The following is an 18403-nucleotide window of genomic DNA, read 5'->3' on the forward strand; positions in this document are numbered from 1 at the left end:
AATGAAGGGTAGTGCGAAGAAAAGGCGTATGATGACCATCGATATTAAGCACAAAATAATCGAAAAACCATGAGTAGTGTACGCGTGACTGAGCTGGCTCGCCAATACATATGGAGAAGCAGAAAGTTTGCCTCGAAAGCCGCAGTGGAATACATTAACCTCTTTGCCTTGGTTATTGCACAAGAAGGTTTAAATTTTGTGTAACCTAAGATTAAAACTTTTTTAAGTGTGTGTGTGTGTATAGGAATCCAAGTTCATTTGAGTTAAATTTGAAGATTAGAACCAATCCATCAAGGGTCGCGGGGGGTGCTGGAGCCTATCCCAGCTGACTCCGGGCCAGAGGCGGGGGACACCCTGTATCGGTGGCCAGCCGATCGCAGGGCACAAGGAGAAGGACAATCATGCACACTCAGACCCATACCTAGGGGCAATTTTAGAGTGTCCAATCAGCCTACAATGCATCTTTTTGGGATGTGGGAGGAAAACGGAGTACCCAGAGGAAACCCAAGCAGGGGAGAACATGCAATATCTACAGTTGTGGTCAAAAGTTTACATACACTTGTGAAGAACATAATTTCATGGCTCTGTTGAGTTTCCAGTTATTTCTACAACTCTGATTTTCTCTGATAGAGTGATTGAAACAGATACTTCTTTGTCACAAAAAAAACATTCATGAAGTTTGGTTCTTTTATGACTTTATTATGGGTTAACAGAAAAGGTGATCAAATCTGCTGGGTCAAAAATATGCATACAGCAACACGAATTAGCAATTTTGGTGACTTAGAAAGTTGTGTCAGTGAAATGAGCTTCATAGCATGGCCTCTTAACTTCTTGTGAGTGATTATGAGTGACTACAGCTGGTGACTTCTCTTAAGGCCATTTAAATAGCGCTAATTGGATGCAAACGCCCACAAACGTTACAATGGGAAAGTCAAAGGAGCTCAACATGACTCTGAAAAAGTGAATCCTTCCTTGACTTGAACAAGTCAGGAAAGTCACTTGGAGCCATTTCAAAGCAGCTGCAGGTCCCAAGAGCAACAGTGGAAACAATTGTTTTTTTCAATTCAATTCAATTCAATTTATTTGGCAAAAAAAAAAAGCACTAGGCTAAGGGCCATGTAACAAGACACAAGAAATGTGCAACAAACGCGGTGTAGTCACTGGTTCACGGCCAAAAAGTCATCCAGAGCCCGCTTGAACTGGGCGACCGTCGGCTTCTCGACCACACCCTGCGGAAGCCGGTTCCAAGGACCGGCGATGCGCACTGAAAAAGCCGCCTTCCGCCGATTCAACCGGAACCCGCGAGGGTACAGCTTCCACGGATGACCCCTCAGACCACGATCAGGTGCGGGCGTGAAGAAGAGGTCGCGGGGCACGCTGTAGATGCCGTGGAGGATGTTGTAGGCCAGTATTAGGTCCCCTCGCAGACGCCTAGCCTCAAGGGTCGGCAGGTTGAGTCGCTGGCATCTTTCCTCGTAGGACAATAGCCTGAGGCCGCGGACCATCCTCGTTGCAAGCCTCTGGACCCGCTCCAGATGCTGGATGTCCTTGGCGAGGTACGGTGATGCGGCTTGGATCCCATACTCGAGAATGGGCCTCACCAGGGAAACATACAACGGAAGGAAGATGTCTGCTGTGATGACGGCAAAGGACCGGAACATTAGGAACAGAACTCCGCGAGCTTTGTTGGCTGCTTGGATGCATTGGGCCGTTGGTTTGAACGTGTCGTCGACAATGATGCCCAGATCTTTGCACCGTTGAGTTTGTTCCAGTTCCAGGCGTCCCGGTTCAAAGTCAAGAGGTGAATCAGGAGGAGCCCCAATAGCCAGATGACTGCATTTCGTGATATTGAGCCGCAGGTCCCACAGGTTCGACCAACTCCACACATGATGAAGGCACCTACGCAGGTCCTCGTAGTCGCTCCGGGGAGCAACGAGCTTCACATCATCGGCGAAGAGGAGAACCCGCTGGGAGATGTGCTCTGGCAGGTCGTTTACAAACACCACGAACAGCAGTGGTCCAAGAACGGAGCCTTGGGGGACACCGCTGGGGGCGTTGTGAGTCTCTGAAAGTATGCCATTGACTTGTACTTGAAAGGTGCGGCCAGCCAAAAACGCATCAATCCACCTCACGACCGCTGGGTGAATCGCATACGCTTCCAACTTGCGGAGTAGCAAGCGATGGTTGACCGAGTCAAACGCCTTGGCGAAGTCCAGGAAGACCAGGTCGGCAATTTGTCGATCGTCCATTAATTGAGTGACCCATTCCTCCATCATCAGCAAGTTGGTGAGGCAGGATCTGTTGGACACGAATCCATGCTGACTATCGGAGATCGCCGCTGTGATCTGGAGATGGGCCATCATGGACGTTTTGATAATTGATTCTAACATTTTGCAGATTACTGAAGTGAGGGAGACCGGTCGGTAATTCAACGGGTCCTCTCGGTCTCCTTTCTTGTAGATAGGGCAGATGACGGCCCGTCTCCAGTCTTCGGGGACTTCACCTGATTGCAAGGACAGTGTGAAGAGATATGCGAGGGGAAGTGCTATGGTCGGAGCGAGTGCCTGGAGGACCCTCGGGTGAATACCATCCGGACCATGGCTTTTAGTGGCGTCCAGACACATCAAGGCTCGGTAGACTTCAGGAGGTGTAATGGCAACTGCAGGCATTGGGGGAACATCCCGAGCAAATGGGGGTGCTGGTCGCCCATCATCGGCTTTGTAAATGCCTGCGAACACCCTAGCAAAAAGAGAGCTTTGCCCCTCTGCATCCGTGACACCGACTCCATCAGCATCCCTGAGTTTAACCACTTGATTGTGCAGACGTTTGTTGGCTTGAACATGGGCGAAGAAGCGCTTGGGGTTTGCACGAGATGACTGCGCCAACCTCAGCTCATACTTGCTCCGCTCTTGCCTTTCAGTGAACACTGCCCTATTTCGTTGCTGCTTATAGACCTCAAATGCAGCTGCCGTGCCTCGTTCCTGGAATTCGCGCCAAGCAACGTCTCTGAGAGTCCGTTCCCGCTTCACCTTTTGCGTCGCCCAGGGTTTGTGCTTCTGGTGCCGTGGCATCGACAATGGTACTGAGCGCTCAGTCACCCGGAGTATGGATTGTTTGAACAATGCCCACAGCTCGCCGACTGAAGTGATCTCCATGAAGGAAGCCCAGTCAACAGCCTCGGAAGCCTCCTCCAGTGCGTGATGATTCAGGGTAGCAAACCTTCTCTTCGGAAGCATCACGCTCTGTAAGGCCGGAATTGTTGCGTGCCAGTTGAACTTGAGCACCGCATGGTCAGACATGGAGAGCGGCGGGAGGATGATGAGAGACGATACCGACGACGGGTAGCACGTGAGTACCAGGTCCAGAAGAGACGGGCGTTGGTTACTGCGGAAGCGTGTCGGAGCTGCAACATGCTGTGTTAAAAAGCAGTTATCAACTGTGTCGAGGAGTGCCTGGTCGAACCGGTCGGCTGATGAGCAGACGACATCGCTCCAGTCTATTGATGGTGCGTTGAAGTCGCCAACAATAAGGCAGTCCTGGTGTGATGAGACCGAGCGAATTGCACTGATTACGTGGTTGTCGTCTTCGGCGGTAGCTTGCGGAGATCGGTAGACTCCCAAGATAGGCAGACAGACTCCGCCCACAGTTACATTGCATCGCACAACCTCAAAGAAGTCGGTCTGTTGAGCAGCGGGAGGGAGAGGACAAAGGGAGGGCTTTAGCTCGCCCTTAGCATAGATGATAACTCCACCACCACGTCTGTCTCGCCTGTCGCACCGGAAGGGGATGTAGCCCATCAGGTTTATCTCAGCGTCGTGCACTTCAGAGCTTAGCCAAGTTTCAGTAATGACGATCAAATCAGGCTTGAGTCCTGATACAATACTGAAGAGGTCACTGAACTTGGCGATCAAACTGCACGCGTTGGTGTAGATGATGACTAGGGGTGGACCACCGCCATCCCTTGTTCCCTCACCGTCACCCAGTTGTTTTGAGTCTCTGTGGTCACCTTCAGTGGCGGGTGGATGTAGCTTGTCAGGGCTAGTTGGCCGTTGCGGATGCACAGACCTCTTTCGCCCTTCTGCCGCCTCGCTGCCAGCTCTGCTACAAGGTTGCGCCAACGAATCCTCTCCCTCAAAGAGTACTCCTTCCGAAAATCCAGTTCGAGATCAGGCCATTGGATTTTCTTGGCGCTTGTTTGTATGTATAAAGTGCATGGCACTGTTTTGTCACTGCCACGATCAGGAAGAAAACGCAAGCTATCACCTGCTGCTGTGAGAAAATTGGTCAGGAGGGTGAAGATTCAACCGAGAATCACCAAAAAGCAGATCTGCCAAGAATTAGAAGCTGCTGGAACACAGGTGTCAGTGTCCACAGTCAAGCATGTTTTGGATCTCCATGGACTGAGAGGCTGCCGTGCAAGAAGGAAGCCCTTGCTCCAAAAGCGGCACCTTAAGGCTCAACTGAAGTTTGCTGCTGATCACATGGACAAAGATAAGACCTTCTGGAGGAAAGTTCTGTGGTCAGACGAAACAAAAATCGAGGTGTTTGGCCACAATGCGCAGCAATATGTTTGGAGGAGAAAAGGTGAGGCCTTTAACCCCAAGTACACCATGCGTACCGTCAAGCACGGTGGTGATAGTATTATGCTGTGGGGCTGTTTTGCTACTAATGGAATTGGTGCTTTATAGAGAGTAAATGGGATAATGAAGGAGGATTACCTTCAAATTCTTCAAGATAACCTAAAGTCATCAGCCCGAAGATTGGGTCTTGGGCGCCGTTGGGTGTTCCAACAGGACAATGACCCCAAACACACATCAAAAGTGGTAATGGAATGGCTAAATCAGGCTAGAATTAAGGTTTTCGAATGGCCTTCCCAAAGTCCTGACTTAAAACCCATTGAGAACTTGTTGACAATGCTGAAGAAACAAGTCCATGTCAGAAAACCATCAAATTTAACTGAACTGCACCAATTCTGTCAAGAGGATTTGTCAAAGACTCAACCAGAAGCTTGCCAGAAAATTGTGGGTTGCTACCAAAAGCGCCTGATTGAAGTGAAAATGGCCAAGGGACATGTTAGCAAATATTAGCGCTGCTGTATGTATATTTTTGATCCAGCAGATTTGATCACTTTTTTCTGTTCACCCATAATAAAGTCATAAAGGAACCGAACTTCATGAATGTTTTTTGTGACAAAGAAGTATCTGTTCCAATCACTCTATCAGAGAAAAATCAGAGTTGTAGAAAAAACTGGAAACTCAAGAGAGCCATGACATTATGTTCTTCACAAGTGTATGTACACTTTTGACCACAACTGTATATATATATATATATATATATATATATATATATATATATATATATATATATATATATATATATATACACACATATATATATATATATACACACACATACATATATATATATATATATATATATATATATATATATATATATATATATATATATATATATATATATATATATATATATATATATATATATATATATATATATACACATACATACATACATTGGTCAATCACTAAAAACAATGTCTAGATAAACATTGTAGACCAAAAAAGGAAAAAAAACATTTTCACTCATTTAAAAACAATTTTAAATGCGAACAACAACAGGCAATAAGTAGAATGTGATCATTCTGATGATGGAAAGACAAACCTAAGGTTCCGACACTCGTGACAGAGCAATTTCAGCAAATTCCAGGTTAGCCTCTGGCGAGTATCCAGATGGCGGCATGCAGCATATGGTTTGACCTGACTGAGCAAGACGTTTTCTAGAGCCTCCAGGGCCTTTTCTTTGACAGAGGTCTCTGAATCCACCACAGCTGGAAGCACACCTTCCAGCCATGCCTTTAGCACAAGGCTATAATCTGACTTGACCTAGTTTTGGAAATCGACAGTCACACACCTACCTTACATTGTAGCAAAATGATGCAAAGCTTTACATATACATAATTGTTAAATGTCTGGAGAGTTGCTCAACTGGTAAGGTGAACTCACATTGAGCACCTCACCAAAACACTCAAGTGCTTTCTTCTTCACAGATATAGCTGGGTCTCTGCAGTGCTCCGAGAGCACAGACACGTTTTCCCAGGTCATGGGGATCACACCATGCTTGAGAAAACCAACAAGAACCTGCAAAGGGGAATGAAGACTGGAAATAAATCATTGATACCAAGTAGGTCTAGAAAATATGGCCTCAAAATAACATTTCAATTTTTTACTAGGGGCAGATTCCCTGTAAGGTCACTAATATTTCCCAGGTACAGTCATACCTCGACTTAGTGATGATGCCTGTAGGTACGAAATTTTCAGGATACAAAACTTTTTATATGCAAATGCATGACCGGATGATTCGCCTAAAGACGTTTCGCCGACGGACGTTTGACAGACGGACAGTTCGCCATATACGGCCCGTTAGGATTTTAAATCCGGCCCGCCGCGGGCATTGTCCTATTTATAGTAAAAATCAATGATTCAGAATACACCTGCAACTGGGACGGCACCCTTTCAGGTGGAGCGGTGCGTTCTATAGGTGTCTACTTACGAAATTTTCAAGTTACGAAAAAATTTCTGGAACCAATTAATTTCGTAAGTAGAGGTATGACTGTATATATTTTGGAGATGTCCATGCATCGATCAACCACCTGATGCTATAGTAGTACGGTATTTATTCGGGTATAATGCGCACCCATAATTTGTGACTAAAATTTGGTATAACATTTTTGTTTTAGGTTTTTCTCAGCTCACACCAAGGATTGCACCAGTACTGGTAACAGGCAAATGCTGAACACATGTCGCCATGACAAAACATATTCACAACATATGGTATGGAAACCTGGTGAAACAAACTACTACCAACATGAACACAATTATCAAATGGAATTTATAATTTTAAATCCTTAAAGCCTAATTCATCATCATAATATTAAATGTTCAAAGTCTGATTGATCACCATCAGATTCACCAAACAATTGATTCCATTCTTCTTGAGCCAGGATAGCGCTCCCTGGGCAGACTCGTTTCACTGGAACAATTAATTTTTATTTTTACAACCCTATATTATGAAAAAGAAGGTAGATTGTCACCATCTGGTGGAAAAAGACAGGTTCTATGTCTCCCTTTATACATAACGGCTGCAGAGGGGACTTTTTCACCGGCTAAGGGCAGTGTTTCACCGGGATTCGTGTATAACGCACACCTGAACTTTGCTTCAGTTTTTTGGTACAAAGTTTTGCGCATTATACTCGAATAAATACGGTACACTCACTTGTCTTCAATGCAGGCAACCATGGGATCGATTCACACTCGGTGTTGATATGATTATGAGTGCGTATGTTTGCCTATCTCTGTGCCTTACAGCTGACTGGCAACCAGTCTAGGGTGTAGTCTGCCTTTCGTAGTCAGCTGGGATAAGCAATCCCCCGCAACCCTTATGACGATGCAAGTTACGGATAATGAATGAATGACCATGCATCCATCAATCCTTGTCGTCTGATTTTTTTCCTTTTTGTATCAGGCTGATCATTAATTGAAGACTCTTTAGCTGTAATTTAGGAACAATGCAGTTGAGGGGAAATGGCCTTCAGCCTGTAATAGAATACTGGATTTCACCCAAAAAATCTATTTAGATTTTTTTGCTCCTTCCCCCCACTTTTTTAGTCTAAAAGACATACAAATCTCAAAACAAGTTGTTTGATTACTGGTCTCAAACTGCTTCAAAGAAAACAAATATTTTATCAAGTTTATTTATTGCCCAAGCTTCATACAAATGAAGTTGAATATCGAGCATGGAATGATCACCTCCAAATACCTGCAGTGCTGTTTTGCGAACATTGGCCTTGGAGTCTTGCACACGTCGCAAAAGAAGAGCGATGTTCTCTCTCGCTGCATTGAAAACAGACATCTACATTACAATACATCACATACAATCCATGAAACTAGTATTTGTCAGTCGCAATATATTAGATACATATTATTTTATGTTAATGGAATTTTTGGCCCACATATTCAAAACCGTCAAAATGTGGTTCATGAGATCAGTGATTCCCAATCAATTTGCCCTGGTACATCAGGTGTGTTAACCAGTGACACATTTAAATGAAATAATGTATGATCAAGAAGAAATTTTTAATATTTTGTTCATCAATCGATGCCAACGACAAATTGTAAAAAGAATGTCATTGCATGCCATTGCCATTAGACTTATAAATGTGAAATGTTAGCTCAGTAAGGTTTGAGCATGGCATCAAAAGTACAAAACCTCTCTCTGGAAATAAGTCAGTCTCTTCAAATAAATATCACACTGCTGGCCTCTTCACACACACACACACACACACACACACGCACACAAATACACGCACACAAATACACGCACACAAATACACGCACACTGTCACACACACTCACACTGTCACACACGCACGCACGCACGCACGCACGCACGCACACACGCACACACTGAGTAGCCGGTGTAACAATATTATCAAGTGAATCTAAAATTTTAATTAAAACATTGTTGACAGAGTCCTTTAAATTAAGGGTTAGACTAGTTATTCCCTTGTTAAGTGCAGAACATCAGGCCTTGACAGCATCTTTTATGACTCACCATCACAGACCAAGCTATCGGTGCTACCAACCTCCACAGTCCTAAAAGGCAAAGATTGGTAGGTATTCTGAGGTGGGTGGGAGCTACCTGGAACATTCAAACAATTCAATGTCAATTTACATTTGTTCACATTAGAACTCAAACATCTAGCCCTTATTCCAAACTCCAAGTGCTTAATGGAAAGCTTGTCTACCCCAAAAAATACAAAACCTTACCTTCTGTAGTTTCTCCTTGAAGTATAGCCGAAGTTCCAGCTAGAAAACAGAGAATTAAGTGTTTTTTGGGGGGGTGATTCATCATCAAAACAAACTTTATTATACAATTGTTCCTTCTAATTGGGGGGAAAAACATACAAACTTAAAACTTAAGTTTATTGTGTTAACTATTAAAAGGAAGAAAAGATACTGGTAATCCTAGAATGAAATTTTATGAGAAAAAAATAATTTAAATTACTGGTGGAGAAGAGGTTATGGACAGCGCTTGTTGCATTGAGTGAAGGTAATTCCAAACACTGGGCCAGGGAAGTAAAGACGTGACTTTGGACAGTGGGGGAGTTGTCATGACGACGTGCAAACAACAGGTTCTGTATTAGGAACTGGTGTGTCAGATAACAGGCAACACGTGGATCGTCATGTTCCCCGGTCACCCGCTCTGGTTGCCCCAGGAGGACCATCACGACATCCACAGAAAACAGCCGAGACACCATCTAGCAAACGAGTCAACATATTTGCTTGGTATTCTGTTTGTTACAAGATGGCGAGCTTCTGATGAATTTTCCTACATAAAGTGCATTACCAAAATACAGAACATACTTAAATATTTATCTGCGTTAGCTTTAGAAAATAAAAGGATGAAAGAAATAACCTTTGAATGTCTGGAGAAGTGGAACAGCCACTTTATGAAGTTTGCATAGTCTGTATTCGACATCTCAGATGACAGAATGCCAATAGCCTTGGATCCATGAGTTCTAAACTCACATTTTTCCACCATCTCAATAACAAAGAACAAGTGTAATTTTATTGTAAAAAATGATTAAAAAACATTTCAGCAAGCTCTATAACTTGACAGCATGACTCACCTGAAGACAAATTTGCTGCAGGAGTACTTTTAGTAAAGGATGTGCCAGTTCCTTCAGCTCATTTACAATGTGACTACAATTTGAAATGTTAAAAAAATAATAATAATGTTAGTGCCATAATACATTTCACGGAATATGTGTCTCAAGCAGGCATGTAATAGAAAATGCTTATTCTTTGAAATTTTGGTAGAGGCAGATTTCCATAACGACCAATCATCGATTGTATAAGTTACAGTACTTTTATATATATAGCTTTAATTTCAATTACGGATTAAATTAAAGGGGGGGGGGGGGGGGGTTAAGAGACATTCATTGTACATTACCAGACAAAATGTATGGTTTGATCACGCGTAGCAAGCACTGCAAGGCTGGGTACAATGATAGTTGGTTTACATCTGTCCCTTTTATCCATCATCAGGATCACATAGAGAAGTCTGTGAAATACTCTCCTCAGGGACTGGAAAGATAAACCGCCTGATAAGCAACTCTACTCAGCATCCTTATTAACTTGGATAATATATTGCTAAACTACAACATTATTAAAAGGTACTTCTTTTTGGTCTCCATGTTTTGATGAGCAAATCAACTGCAGGCCTTTGAAGGCCATCTCGGGGATACTTTGCAGTTCAGTGATATCTCTGTAGAGAAAAAAAAACCAAGTTTCTATATAATTAAAAAAGGGGGGGGGGGAACACCATGAGCTTACTGTTTAACAGCAAAGTTCAGCTCTCCAATGACGGGTTCAAAGTAGAGCAATTTAGTGAAAATCTGAAAAAGACATTTAAACAAATCGTAATCCACAGAAAGTGTCCAAGTGCAAGATGTTTGCTTTTATCTTTTTACCTGGATACAACTGCAAGCAATTTGAGGTTTTTCTTTGAGTGTGGACGTCTCCAGTAGTCTGACAATACTCTGAACAAGAACAACCAGTGCACCTCTAATTCTGTTCAGGTCTTGGTTTGAGAAATTGAGCTCCAGTTCCTCCTCTCCCTCATCCACTTCTATCTGCATGGAGCAAGACAACAATACAATAACCTTGACCAATATAGAAGCCTACAACCAAAAATAACTGTCATATTGTTTAGAGGTTTATCAGAACCGGTGATTGCAAAAAAAGAAATAAAATGTTTCACTGTGGTTTCCAAATCATAGTTATACAGTGGTACATCGACATACGAGTGGCCCGACATACGAGAAATTCGAGATACGAGTAAAATTTGGGGCAAATATTTATCTTGAGACACGAGACAAATTTTGATATACGAGCAGACAGCGGACGCGAGATGCTGCTCATAAGAAAATCATGGGCACTGTGTCTCTACCCGCAACACCCTCGTGTAATGTCTCTGTTCGCAACTCCCTCTTTGTAATGTCTCTACGAGCACTGGGCGGAGCGTTGCATTTTTTTCAGTGTTTTTCCCCCCCGTTAGTCAGTGCGATTGGCGTATATAGTACTTCTCGTTGGCAAGTGGATGTGCGTTATCCTATTGTGAGGACATTTGTGTGCATCATTTTGGAAATATTTTGAAGGGAATACAAACTCAAACAACCCTCGATATTGACTGAAAGTCAGTGTGGAGGCGGGGCAAATAGAGCCAACCTGGGAGAAGAAAGGTATCAAAATGTCAATCTAGATTAAACTTATTTTTGAGTGTCTGCATCGTAATCCAAGTTCATTTAAATGTGTTTATGTTATGTTACGAGCAGGTTGCCGTGCATAAAGTCCCCCCCCTCTGTCCGTCTCTCTCTCCCCTCCGCGAAATCTGTGTAATTTTAGTACTATTAAACACATTTTAGTAATATCAAACCACTAGTTATGTGTTACTTTGTTAATAGATGGCGAATTAGAAAAAAATAATGTTTTTCCAATCCAATATCCTTGTTTTCAATGGGAAACGTTCGTTTGAGTTATGAGAAAATCGACATACGAGCTCAGTCCCGGAACGAATTAAGCTCGTATCTCGAGGTACCACTGTATAGTGTTTGTTTTAAATTTACAAAGGATAGGTGATAACATGTTCACAAGTCATTTTAAATATGCCATTGCATGGGCCATATGTGCTTAGGTATGCAGTGCATTTGATATCAAATTGTAATGTATAATATAACAGATTGGTATACCAAAAAGGTGACCAATCATCAACAATATTGTAATTGTATATAATCATGCACACTTTGGAAAATTCACAATGTTCTCCCCAATATTTTTCCCATTATTTAGACAAAACATTCATTCTACCCAAGAAAAGTGACCAATTGCACAAATTAGAGCTGGGCGATATGAATTTTTTTTTATCACAATAAATAAAAAAATATCAGTCAATATCGATAATTATCACGATAACTATCACATTTTTTTTGTTTCAAATTTGAAACTTCAAACTTCTGTGAATAAATAACTTTTGTCCTTATTCAAATATGAAAGTAACGTTGTTGCTTTACTTTATAAGAAAAGAGAATATGAAATATGACAATTTCAAAAAGTAGTTTTGTTGTTCTGTTGTGCAAGATAAAACTCCCTCCTTACACTATGAAACGTAAAGAAACCTGCAGAAATTTTGACAGGCATCTTTATTTTTTACAAATTTGCTATCAAACCAAAAGTTGCTGTGCAATATGAAATAAATAAAATAATAAACTAAAGACATCACCATTGCCAAGCAGACTATTTTCAGCCTCACAAAAAGAAACAGTGTAAATTCATCTCCCATATGGCTAATTACAAAAAGAATAAAATTAAAAAGTTGGATGAACTTAACGCATTTTAACCCAAGATAAAAAGTTTTAGATTTTTGCAATGCTTTAAGAACATTTACATGAAATGGGGAAACATCTTGATATTACGTAAGAAAAATATTCCAGCCTGTCTTTAAATGAGGACAGTGCGTTAAGGACATTTTCAATAAAGCTGCTGTTTGCACAAGAGGCATTAAAAAAAAAAAAAAAATGCCAGGGAGAATTCACTTGGATATTTTAGTGGGTTGGCTCAGTGTTGTCCTGAATCTCATAATCGCTTTTTTTGGCCATATTATTGTCATTTTGTGTTAATGCTCCGTCTTAGCCTCTATCACTAACATACTAAAAACACATTTTCTCATCATTTACTTCTTTTTCTGAGCCTAGGTCTGGAACTAGCGTTCATCTCACAATTGCGCCCCCGTTCTCTTTTATGGCCAGGTGGTGTAATTGCAGATTAAATTGGCAAATTTTTATCGAAAGTTTTTAATATTATTGTTGACAAAAATTATTTCACGATAATTAGCATTATTGTTTCATCACCCAGCTCTAGCACAAATTATGGTATTCCTTAAGTTATAGTATTTAACTCATTCATCTCACAATTGCGCCCCCATTCTCTTTTATGGCCAGGTGGTGTAATTGCAGATTAAATTGGCAAATTTTTATCGAAAGTTTTTAATATTATTGTTGACAAAAAATTATTTCACAATAATTATCATTATTGTTTCATCACCCAGCTCTAGCACAAATTATGGTATTCCTAAAGTTATAGTATTTAAAAATGAACCACATTTGTGTTTATTGTCAAGACCTCTTGAGTTTCCTTGCGGTGTGGTTTAGTGCGCTTGCCCTCTGCCTGAAAACTCTTGACAGTGTCCTTCTTGCGCTTTTTGGCCGAGTCCTGAGGCCAGCAGTGAGTGGCTACCCTCAAACACGTGTCCAAAAAAATCTCATGGAAAACTTTGTTGGCAATGCTTCCTAGAAGAGGTATGCATTCATGTTATGTTCAACTTTTAGTTGCCAACTTATATTTTAAAACTTTTTATATTCAAAATGATATAATATTGTGACTGCTTACCAGTAATTCCAAGCAGCAGAATATAGAGCGAAGCAGCATGGAGGCATCCTAACCTCTGCTGAACATTAGCTGCTTTGGATTTTCCCTTTAATACAAAGGAGGACAGCACAGCAACCAAACATTGCACTGACACACCATTTTCCCTCAGCTGTATCCAAATGTTCTGCAATAGAACAAAAATGTATCGTTATTCAATTTTTTTTATATAGAAGACCTAAAAGCTACCCTGTATTGCAAAAAAAACTTAAAAACCTAACAAGATATAAATTGCATAAGATTTTATTATGATATTGTTGAGCACAATAAAACAAAGTAGGTTTTAAAAGAGTATCTCTTGTTTCTCCATTGTCACAGTAGGGACTAAATGTACCTGAGGATTGTCATCTTGGTTCAAAGACTGCCGTTCCCTTGAAGAAGCTAGCAGACATGTGTACAGACTTCGGAAATCATCTGCACATGCTGCTATCTGATCTTCTATGTTTGTTTCCATTGGAATCACCTCCGCAAATTCTGCATTCCAAACTGCATTTACCCAAGCTAAAAACCACATTTTATTACATTACCAAGAGTAGAACAAAGAATTGCAAATCTTAATTATCACTAGTGTACATCTAAAATAAACCTAGAATAATGGTAAATAAAAAGAAAATTCTAGGGGTGTGGTTGTCTCATTTGGCAATAGCAGTCATATCAAAATTCGATTACCTAAATTTAAATTAAATTTAAAGTTTATGTTACGTTGCGAGCGCATCCCTCAAGTCTCTTCGCTCTGGCCCTCTCTCCGTCTCGCCCTGGCCCCCTCTCCGTCTCTCGCCCTGGCCCCCTCTCCGTCTCTCGCCCTGGCCCCCTCTCCGTCTCTCGCCCTGGCCCCCTCTCCGTCTCTCGCCCTGGCCCCCTCTCCGTCTCTCGCCCTGGCCCCCTCTCCGTCTCTCGCCCTGGCCCCCTCTCCGTCTCTCGCCCTGGCCCCCTCTCCGTCTCTCGGCCTGGCCCCCTCTCCGTCTCTCGCCCTGGCCCCCTCTCCGTCTCTCGCCCTGGCCCCCTCTCCGTCTCTCGCCCTGGCCCCCTCTCCGTCTCTCGCCCTGGCCCCCTCTCCGTCTCTCGCCCTGGCCCCCTCTCCGTCTCTCGCCCTGGCCCCCTCTCCGTCTCTCGCCCTGGCCCCCTCTCCGTCTCTCGCCCTGGCCCCCTCTCCGTCTCTCGCCCTGGCCCCCTCTCCGTCTCTCGCCCTGGCCCCCTCTCCGTCTCTCGCCCTGGCCCCCTCTCCGTCTCTCGCCCTGGCCCCCTCTCCGTCTCTCGCCCTGGCCCCCTCTCCGTCTCTCGCCCTGGCCCCCTCTCCGTCTCTCGCCCTGGCCCCCTCTCCGTCTCTCGCCCTGGCCCCCTCTCCGTCTCTCGCCCTGGCCCCCTCTCCGTCTCTCGCCCTGGCCCCCTCTCCGTCTCTCGCCCTGGCCCCCTCTCCGTCTCTCGCCCTGGCCCCCTCTCCGTCTCTCGCCCTGGCCCCCTCTCCGTCTCTCGCCCTGGCCCCCTCTCCGTCTCTCGCCCTGGCCCCCTCTCCGTCTCTCGCCCTGGCCCCCTCTCCGTCTCTCGCCCTGGCCCCCTCTCCGTCTCTCGCCCTGGCCCCCTCTCCGTCTCTCGCCCTGGCCCCCTCTCCGTCTCTCGCCCTGGCCCCCTCTCCGTCTCTCGCCCTGGCCCCCTCTCCGTCTCTCGCCCTGGCCCCCTCTCCGTCTCTCGCCCTGGCCCCCTCTCCGTCTCTCGCCCTGGCCCCCTCTCCGTCTCTCGCCCTGGCCCCCTCTCCGTCTCTCGCCCTGGCCCCCTCTCCGTCTCTCGCCCTGGCCCCCTCTCCGTCTCTCGCCCTGGCCCCCTCTCCCTCTCTCGCCCTGGCCCCCTCTCCCTCTCTCGCCCTGGCCCCCTCTCCCTCTCTCGCCCTGGCCCCCTCTCCCTCTCTCGCCCTGGCCCCCTCTCCCTCTCTCGCCCTGGCCCCCTCTCCCTCTCTCGCCCTGGCCCCCTCTCCCTCTCTCGCCCTGGCCCCCTCTCCCTCTCTCGCCCTGGCCCCCTCTCCCTCTCTCGCCCTGGCCCCCTCTCCCTCTCTCGCCCTGGCCCCCTCTCCCTCTCTCGCCCTGGCCCCCTCTCCCTCTCTCGCCCTGGCCCCCTCTCCCTCTCTCGCCCTGGCCCCCTCTCCCTCTCTCGCCCTGGCCCCCTCTCCCTCTCTCGCCCTGGCCCCCTCTCCCTCTCTCGCCCTGGCCCCCTCTCCCTCTCTCGCCCTGGCCCCCTCTCCCTCTCTCGCCCTGGCCCCCTCTCCCTCTCTCGCCCTGGCCCCCTCTCCCTCTCTCGCCCTGGCCCCCTCTCCCTCTCTCGCCCTGGCCCCCTCTCCCTCTCTCGCCCTGGCCCCCTCTCCCTCTCTCGCCCTGGCCCCCTCTCCCTCTCTCGCCCTGGCCCCCTCTCCCTCTCTCGCCCTGGCCCCCTCTCCCTCTCTCGCCCTGGCCCCCTCTCCCTCTCTCGCCCTGGCCCCCTCTCCCTCTCTCGCCCTGGCCCCCTCTCCCTCTCTCGCCCTGGCCCCCTCTCCCTCTCTCGCCCTGGCCCCCTCTCCCTCTCTCGCCCTGGCCCCCTCTCCCTCTCTCGCCCTGGCCCCCTCTCCCTCTCTCGCCCTGGCCCCCTCTCCCTCTCTCGCCCTGGCCCCCTCTCCCTCTCTCGCCCTGGCCCCCTCTCCCGCCCTGGCCCCCTCTCCCTCTCTCGCCCTGGCCCCCTCGCCCTCTCTCGCCCTGGCCCCCTCGCCCTCTCTCGCCCTGGCCCCCTCGCCCTCTCTCGCCCTGGCCCCCTCGCCCTCTCTCGCCCTGGCCCCCTCGCCCTCTCTCGCCCTGGCCCCCTCGCCCTCTCTCGCCCTGGCCCCCTCGCCCTCTCTCGCCCTGGCCCCCTCGCCCTGGCCCCCTCGCCCTGGCCCCCTCGCCCTCTCTCGCCCTGGCCCGCTCTCCCTCTCTCGCCCTGGCCCGCTCTCCCTCTCTCGCCCTGGCCCGCTCTCCCTCTCTCGCCCTGGCCCGCTCTCCCTCTCTCGCCCTGGCCCGCTCTCCCTCTCTCGCCCTGGCCCGCTCTCCCTCTCTCGCCCTGGCCCGCTCTCCCTCTCTCGCCCTGGCCCGCTCTCCCTCTCTCGCCCTGGCCCGCTCTCCCTCTCTCGCCCTGGCCCTCTCTCCCTCTCTCGCCCTGGCCCTCTCTCCCTCTCTCGCCCTGGCCCTCTCTCCCTCTCTCGCCCTGGCCCCCTCTCCCTCTCTCGCCCTGGCCCCCTCTCCCTCTCTCGCCCTGGCCCCCTCTCCCTCTCTCGCCCTGGCCCCCTCTCCCTCTCTCGCCCTGGCCCCCTCTCCCTCTCTCGCCCTGGCCCCCTCTCCCTCTCTCGCCCTGGCCCCCTCTCCCTCTCTCGCCCTGGCCCCCTCTCCCTCTCTCGCCCTGGCCCCCTCTCCCTCTCTCGCCCTGGCCCTCTCTCCGTCTCTCGCCCTGGCCCTCTCTCCGTCTCTCGCCCTGGCCCTCTCTCCGTCTCTCGCCCTGGCCCTCTCTCCGTCTCTCGCCCTGGCCCTCTCTCCGTCTCTCGCCCTGGCCCTCTCTCCGTCTCTCGCCCTGGCCCTCTCTCCGTCTCTCGCCCTGGCCCTCTCTCCGTCTCTCGCCCTGGCCCTCTCTCCGTCTCTCGCCCTGGCCCTCTCTCCGTCTCTCGCCCTGGCCCTCTCTCCGTCTCTCGCCCTGGCCCTCTCTCCGTCTCTCGCCCTGGCCCTCTCTCCGTCTCTCGCCCTGGCCCTCTCTCCCTCTCTCGCCCTGGCCCTCTCTCCCTCTCTCGCCCTGGCCCTCTCTCCCTCTCTCGCCCTGGCCCTCTCTCCCTCTCTCGCCCTGGCCCTCTCTCCCTCTCTCGCCCTGGCCCTCTCTCGCCCTGGCCCTCTCTCGCCCTGGCCCTCTCTCCCTCTCTCGCCCTGGCCCTCTCTCCCTCTCTCGCCCTGGCCCTCTCTCCCTCTCTCGCCCTGGCCCTCTCTCCCTCTCTCGCCCTGGCCCTCTCTCCCTCTCTCGCCCTGGCCCTCTCTCCCTCTCTCGCCCTGGCCCTCTCTCCCTCTCTCGCCCTGGCCCTCTCTCCCTCTCTCGCCCTGGCCCTCTCTCCCTCTCTCGCCCTGGCCCTCTCTCCCTCTCTCGCCCTGGCCCTCTCTCCCTCTCTCGCCCTGGCCCTCTCTCCCTCTCTCGCCCTGGCCCTCTCTCCCTCTCTCGCCCTGGCCCTCTCTCCCTCTCTCGCCCTGGCCCTCTCTCCCTCTCTCGCCCTGGCCCTCTCTCCGTCTCTCGCCCTGGCCCTCTCTCCGTCTCTCGCCCTGGCCCTCTCTCCGTCTCTCGCCCTGGCCCTCTCTCCGTCTCTCGCCCTGGCCCTCTCTCCGTCTCTCGCCCTGGCCCTCTCTCCGTCTCTCGCCCTGGCCCTCTCTCCGTCTCTCGCCCTGGCCCTCTCTCCGTCTCTCGCCCTGGCCCTCTCTCCGTCTCTCGCCCTGGCCCTCTCTCCGTCTCTCGCCCTGGCCCTCTCTCCGTCTCTCGCCCTGGCCCTCTCTCCGTCTCTCGCCCTGGCCCTCTCTCCGTCTCTCGCCCTGGCCCTCTCTCCGTCTCTCGCCCTGGCCCTCTCTCCGTCTCTCGCCCTGGCCCTCTCTCCGTCTCTCGCCCTGGCCCTCTCTCCGTCTCTCGCCCTGGCCCTCTCTCCGTCTCTCGCCCTGGCCCTCTCTCCGTCTCTCGCCCTGGCCCTCTCTCCGTCTCTCGCCCTGGCCCTCTCTCCGTCTCTCGCCCTGGCCCTCTCTCCGTCTCTCGCCCTGGCCCTCTCTCCGTCTCTCGCCCTGGCCCTCTCTCCGTCTCTCGCCCTGGCCCTCTCTCCCTCTCTCGCC

The 18403-nt window shown here is 48.7% G+C and overlaps 1 protein-coding gene across 1 annotated transcript in view; it reads right to left on the reverse strand.

Moving 5' to 3' along the window:
* The window catches only part of ncapd3 (non-SMC condensin II complex, subunit D3), a 61723-nt gene that overhangs the window by 37022 nt on the left and 6298 nt on the right, over positions 1–18403 (reverse strand). Inside the window, exons 2-16 of the mRNA XM_077612751.1 lie at positions 13897–14063; positions 13527–13689; positions 13260–13426; positions 10553–10714; positions 10416–10477; positions 10260–10347; positions 10033–10166; positions 9710–9782; positions 9496–9621; positions 9085–9337; positions 8847–8885; positions 8632–8718; positions 7837–7910; positions 6024–6158; positions 5683–5903 (exon numbers count right to left, since the gene is read on the reverse strand). Of these exons, the coding sequence (XP_077468877.1) occupies positions 5683–5903; positions 6024–6158; positions 7837–7910; positions 8632–8718; positions 8847–8885; positions 9085–9337; positions 9496–9621; positions 9710–9782; positions 10033–10166; positions 10260–10347; positions 10416–10477; positions 10553–10714; positions 13260–13426; positions 13527–13689; positions 13897–14063 (1951 nt within the window). The remainder of the gene's footprint in view (positions 1–5682; positions 5904–6023; positions 6159–7836; positions 7911–8631; positions 8719–8846; positions 8886–9084; positions 9338–9495; positions 9622–9709; positions 9783–10032; positions 10167–10259; positions 10348–10415; positions 10478–10552; positions 10715–13259; positions 13427–13526; positions 13690–13896; positions 14064–18403) is intronic.

Source organism: Stigmatopora argus, chromosome 11, assembly GCF_051989625.1.
Source record: "Stigmatopora argus isolate UIUO_Sarg chromosome 11, RoL_Sarg_1.0, whole genome shotgun sequence".
Lineage (NCBI taxonomy): Eukaryota > Metazoa > Chordata > Actinopteri > Syngnathiformes > Syngnathidae > Stigmatopora > Stigmatopora argus.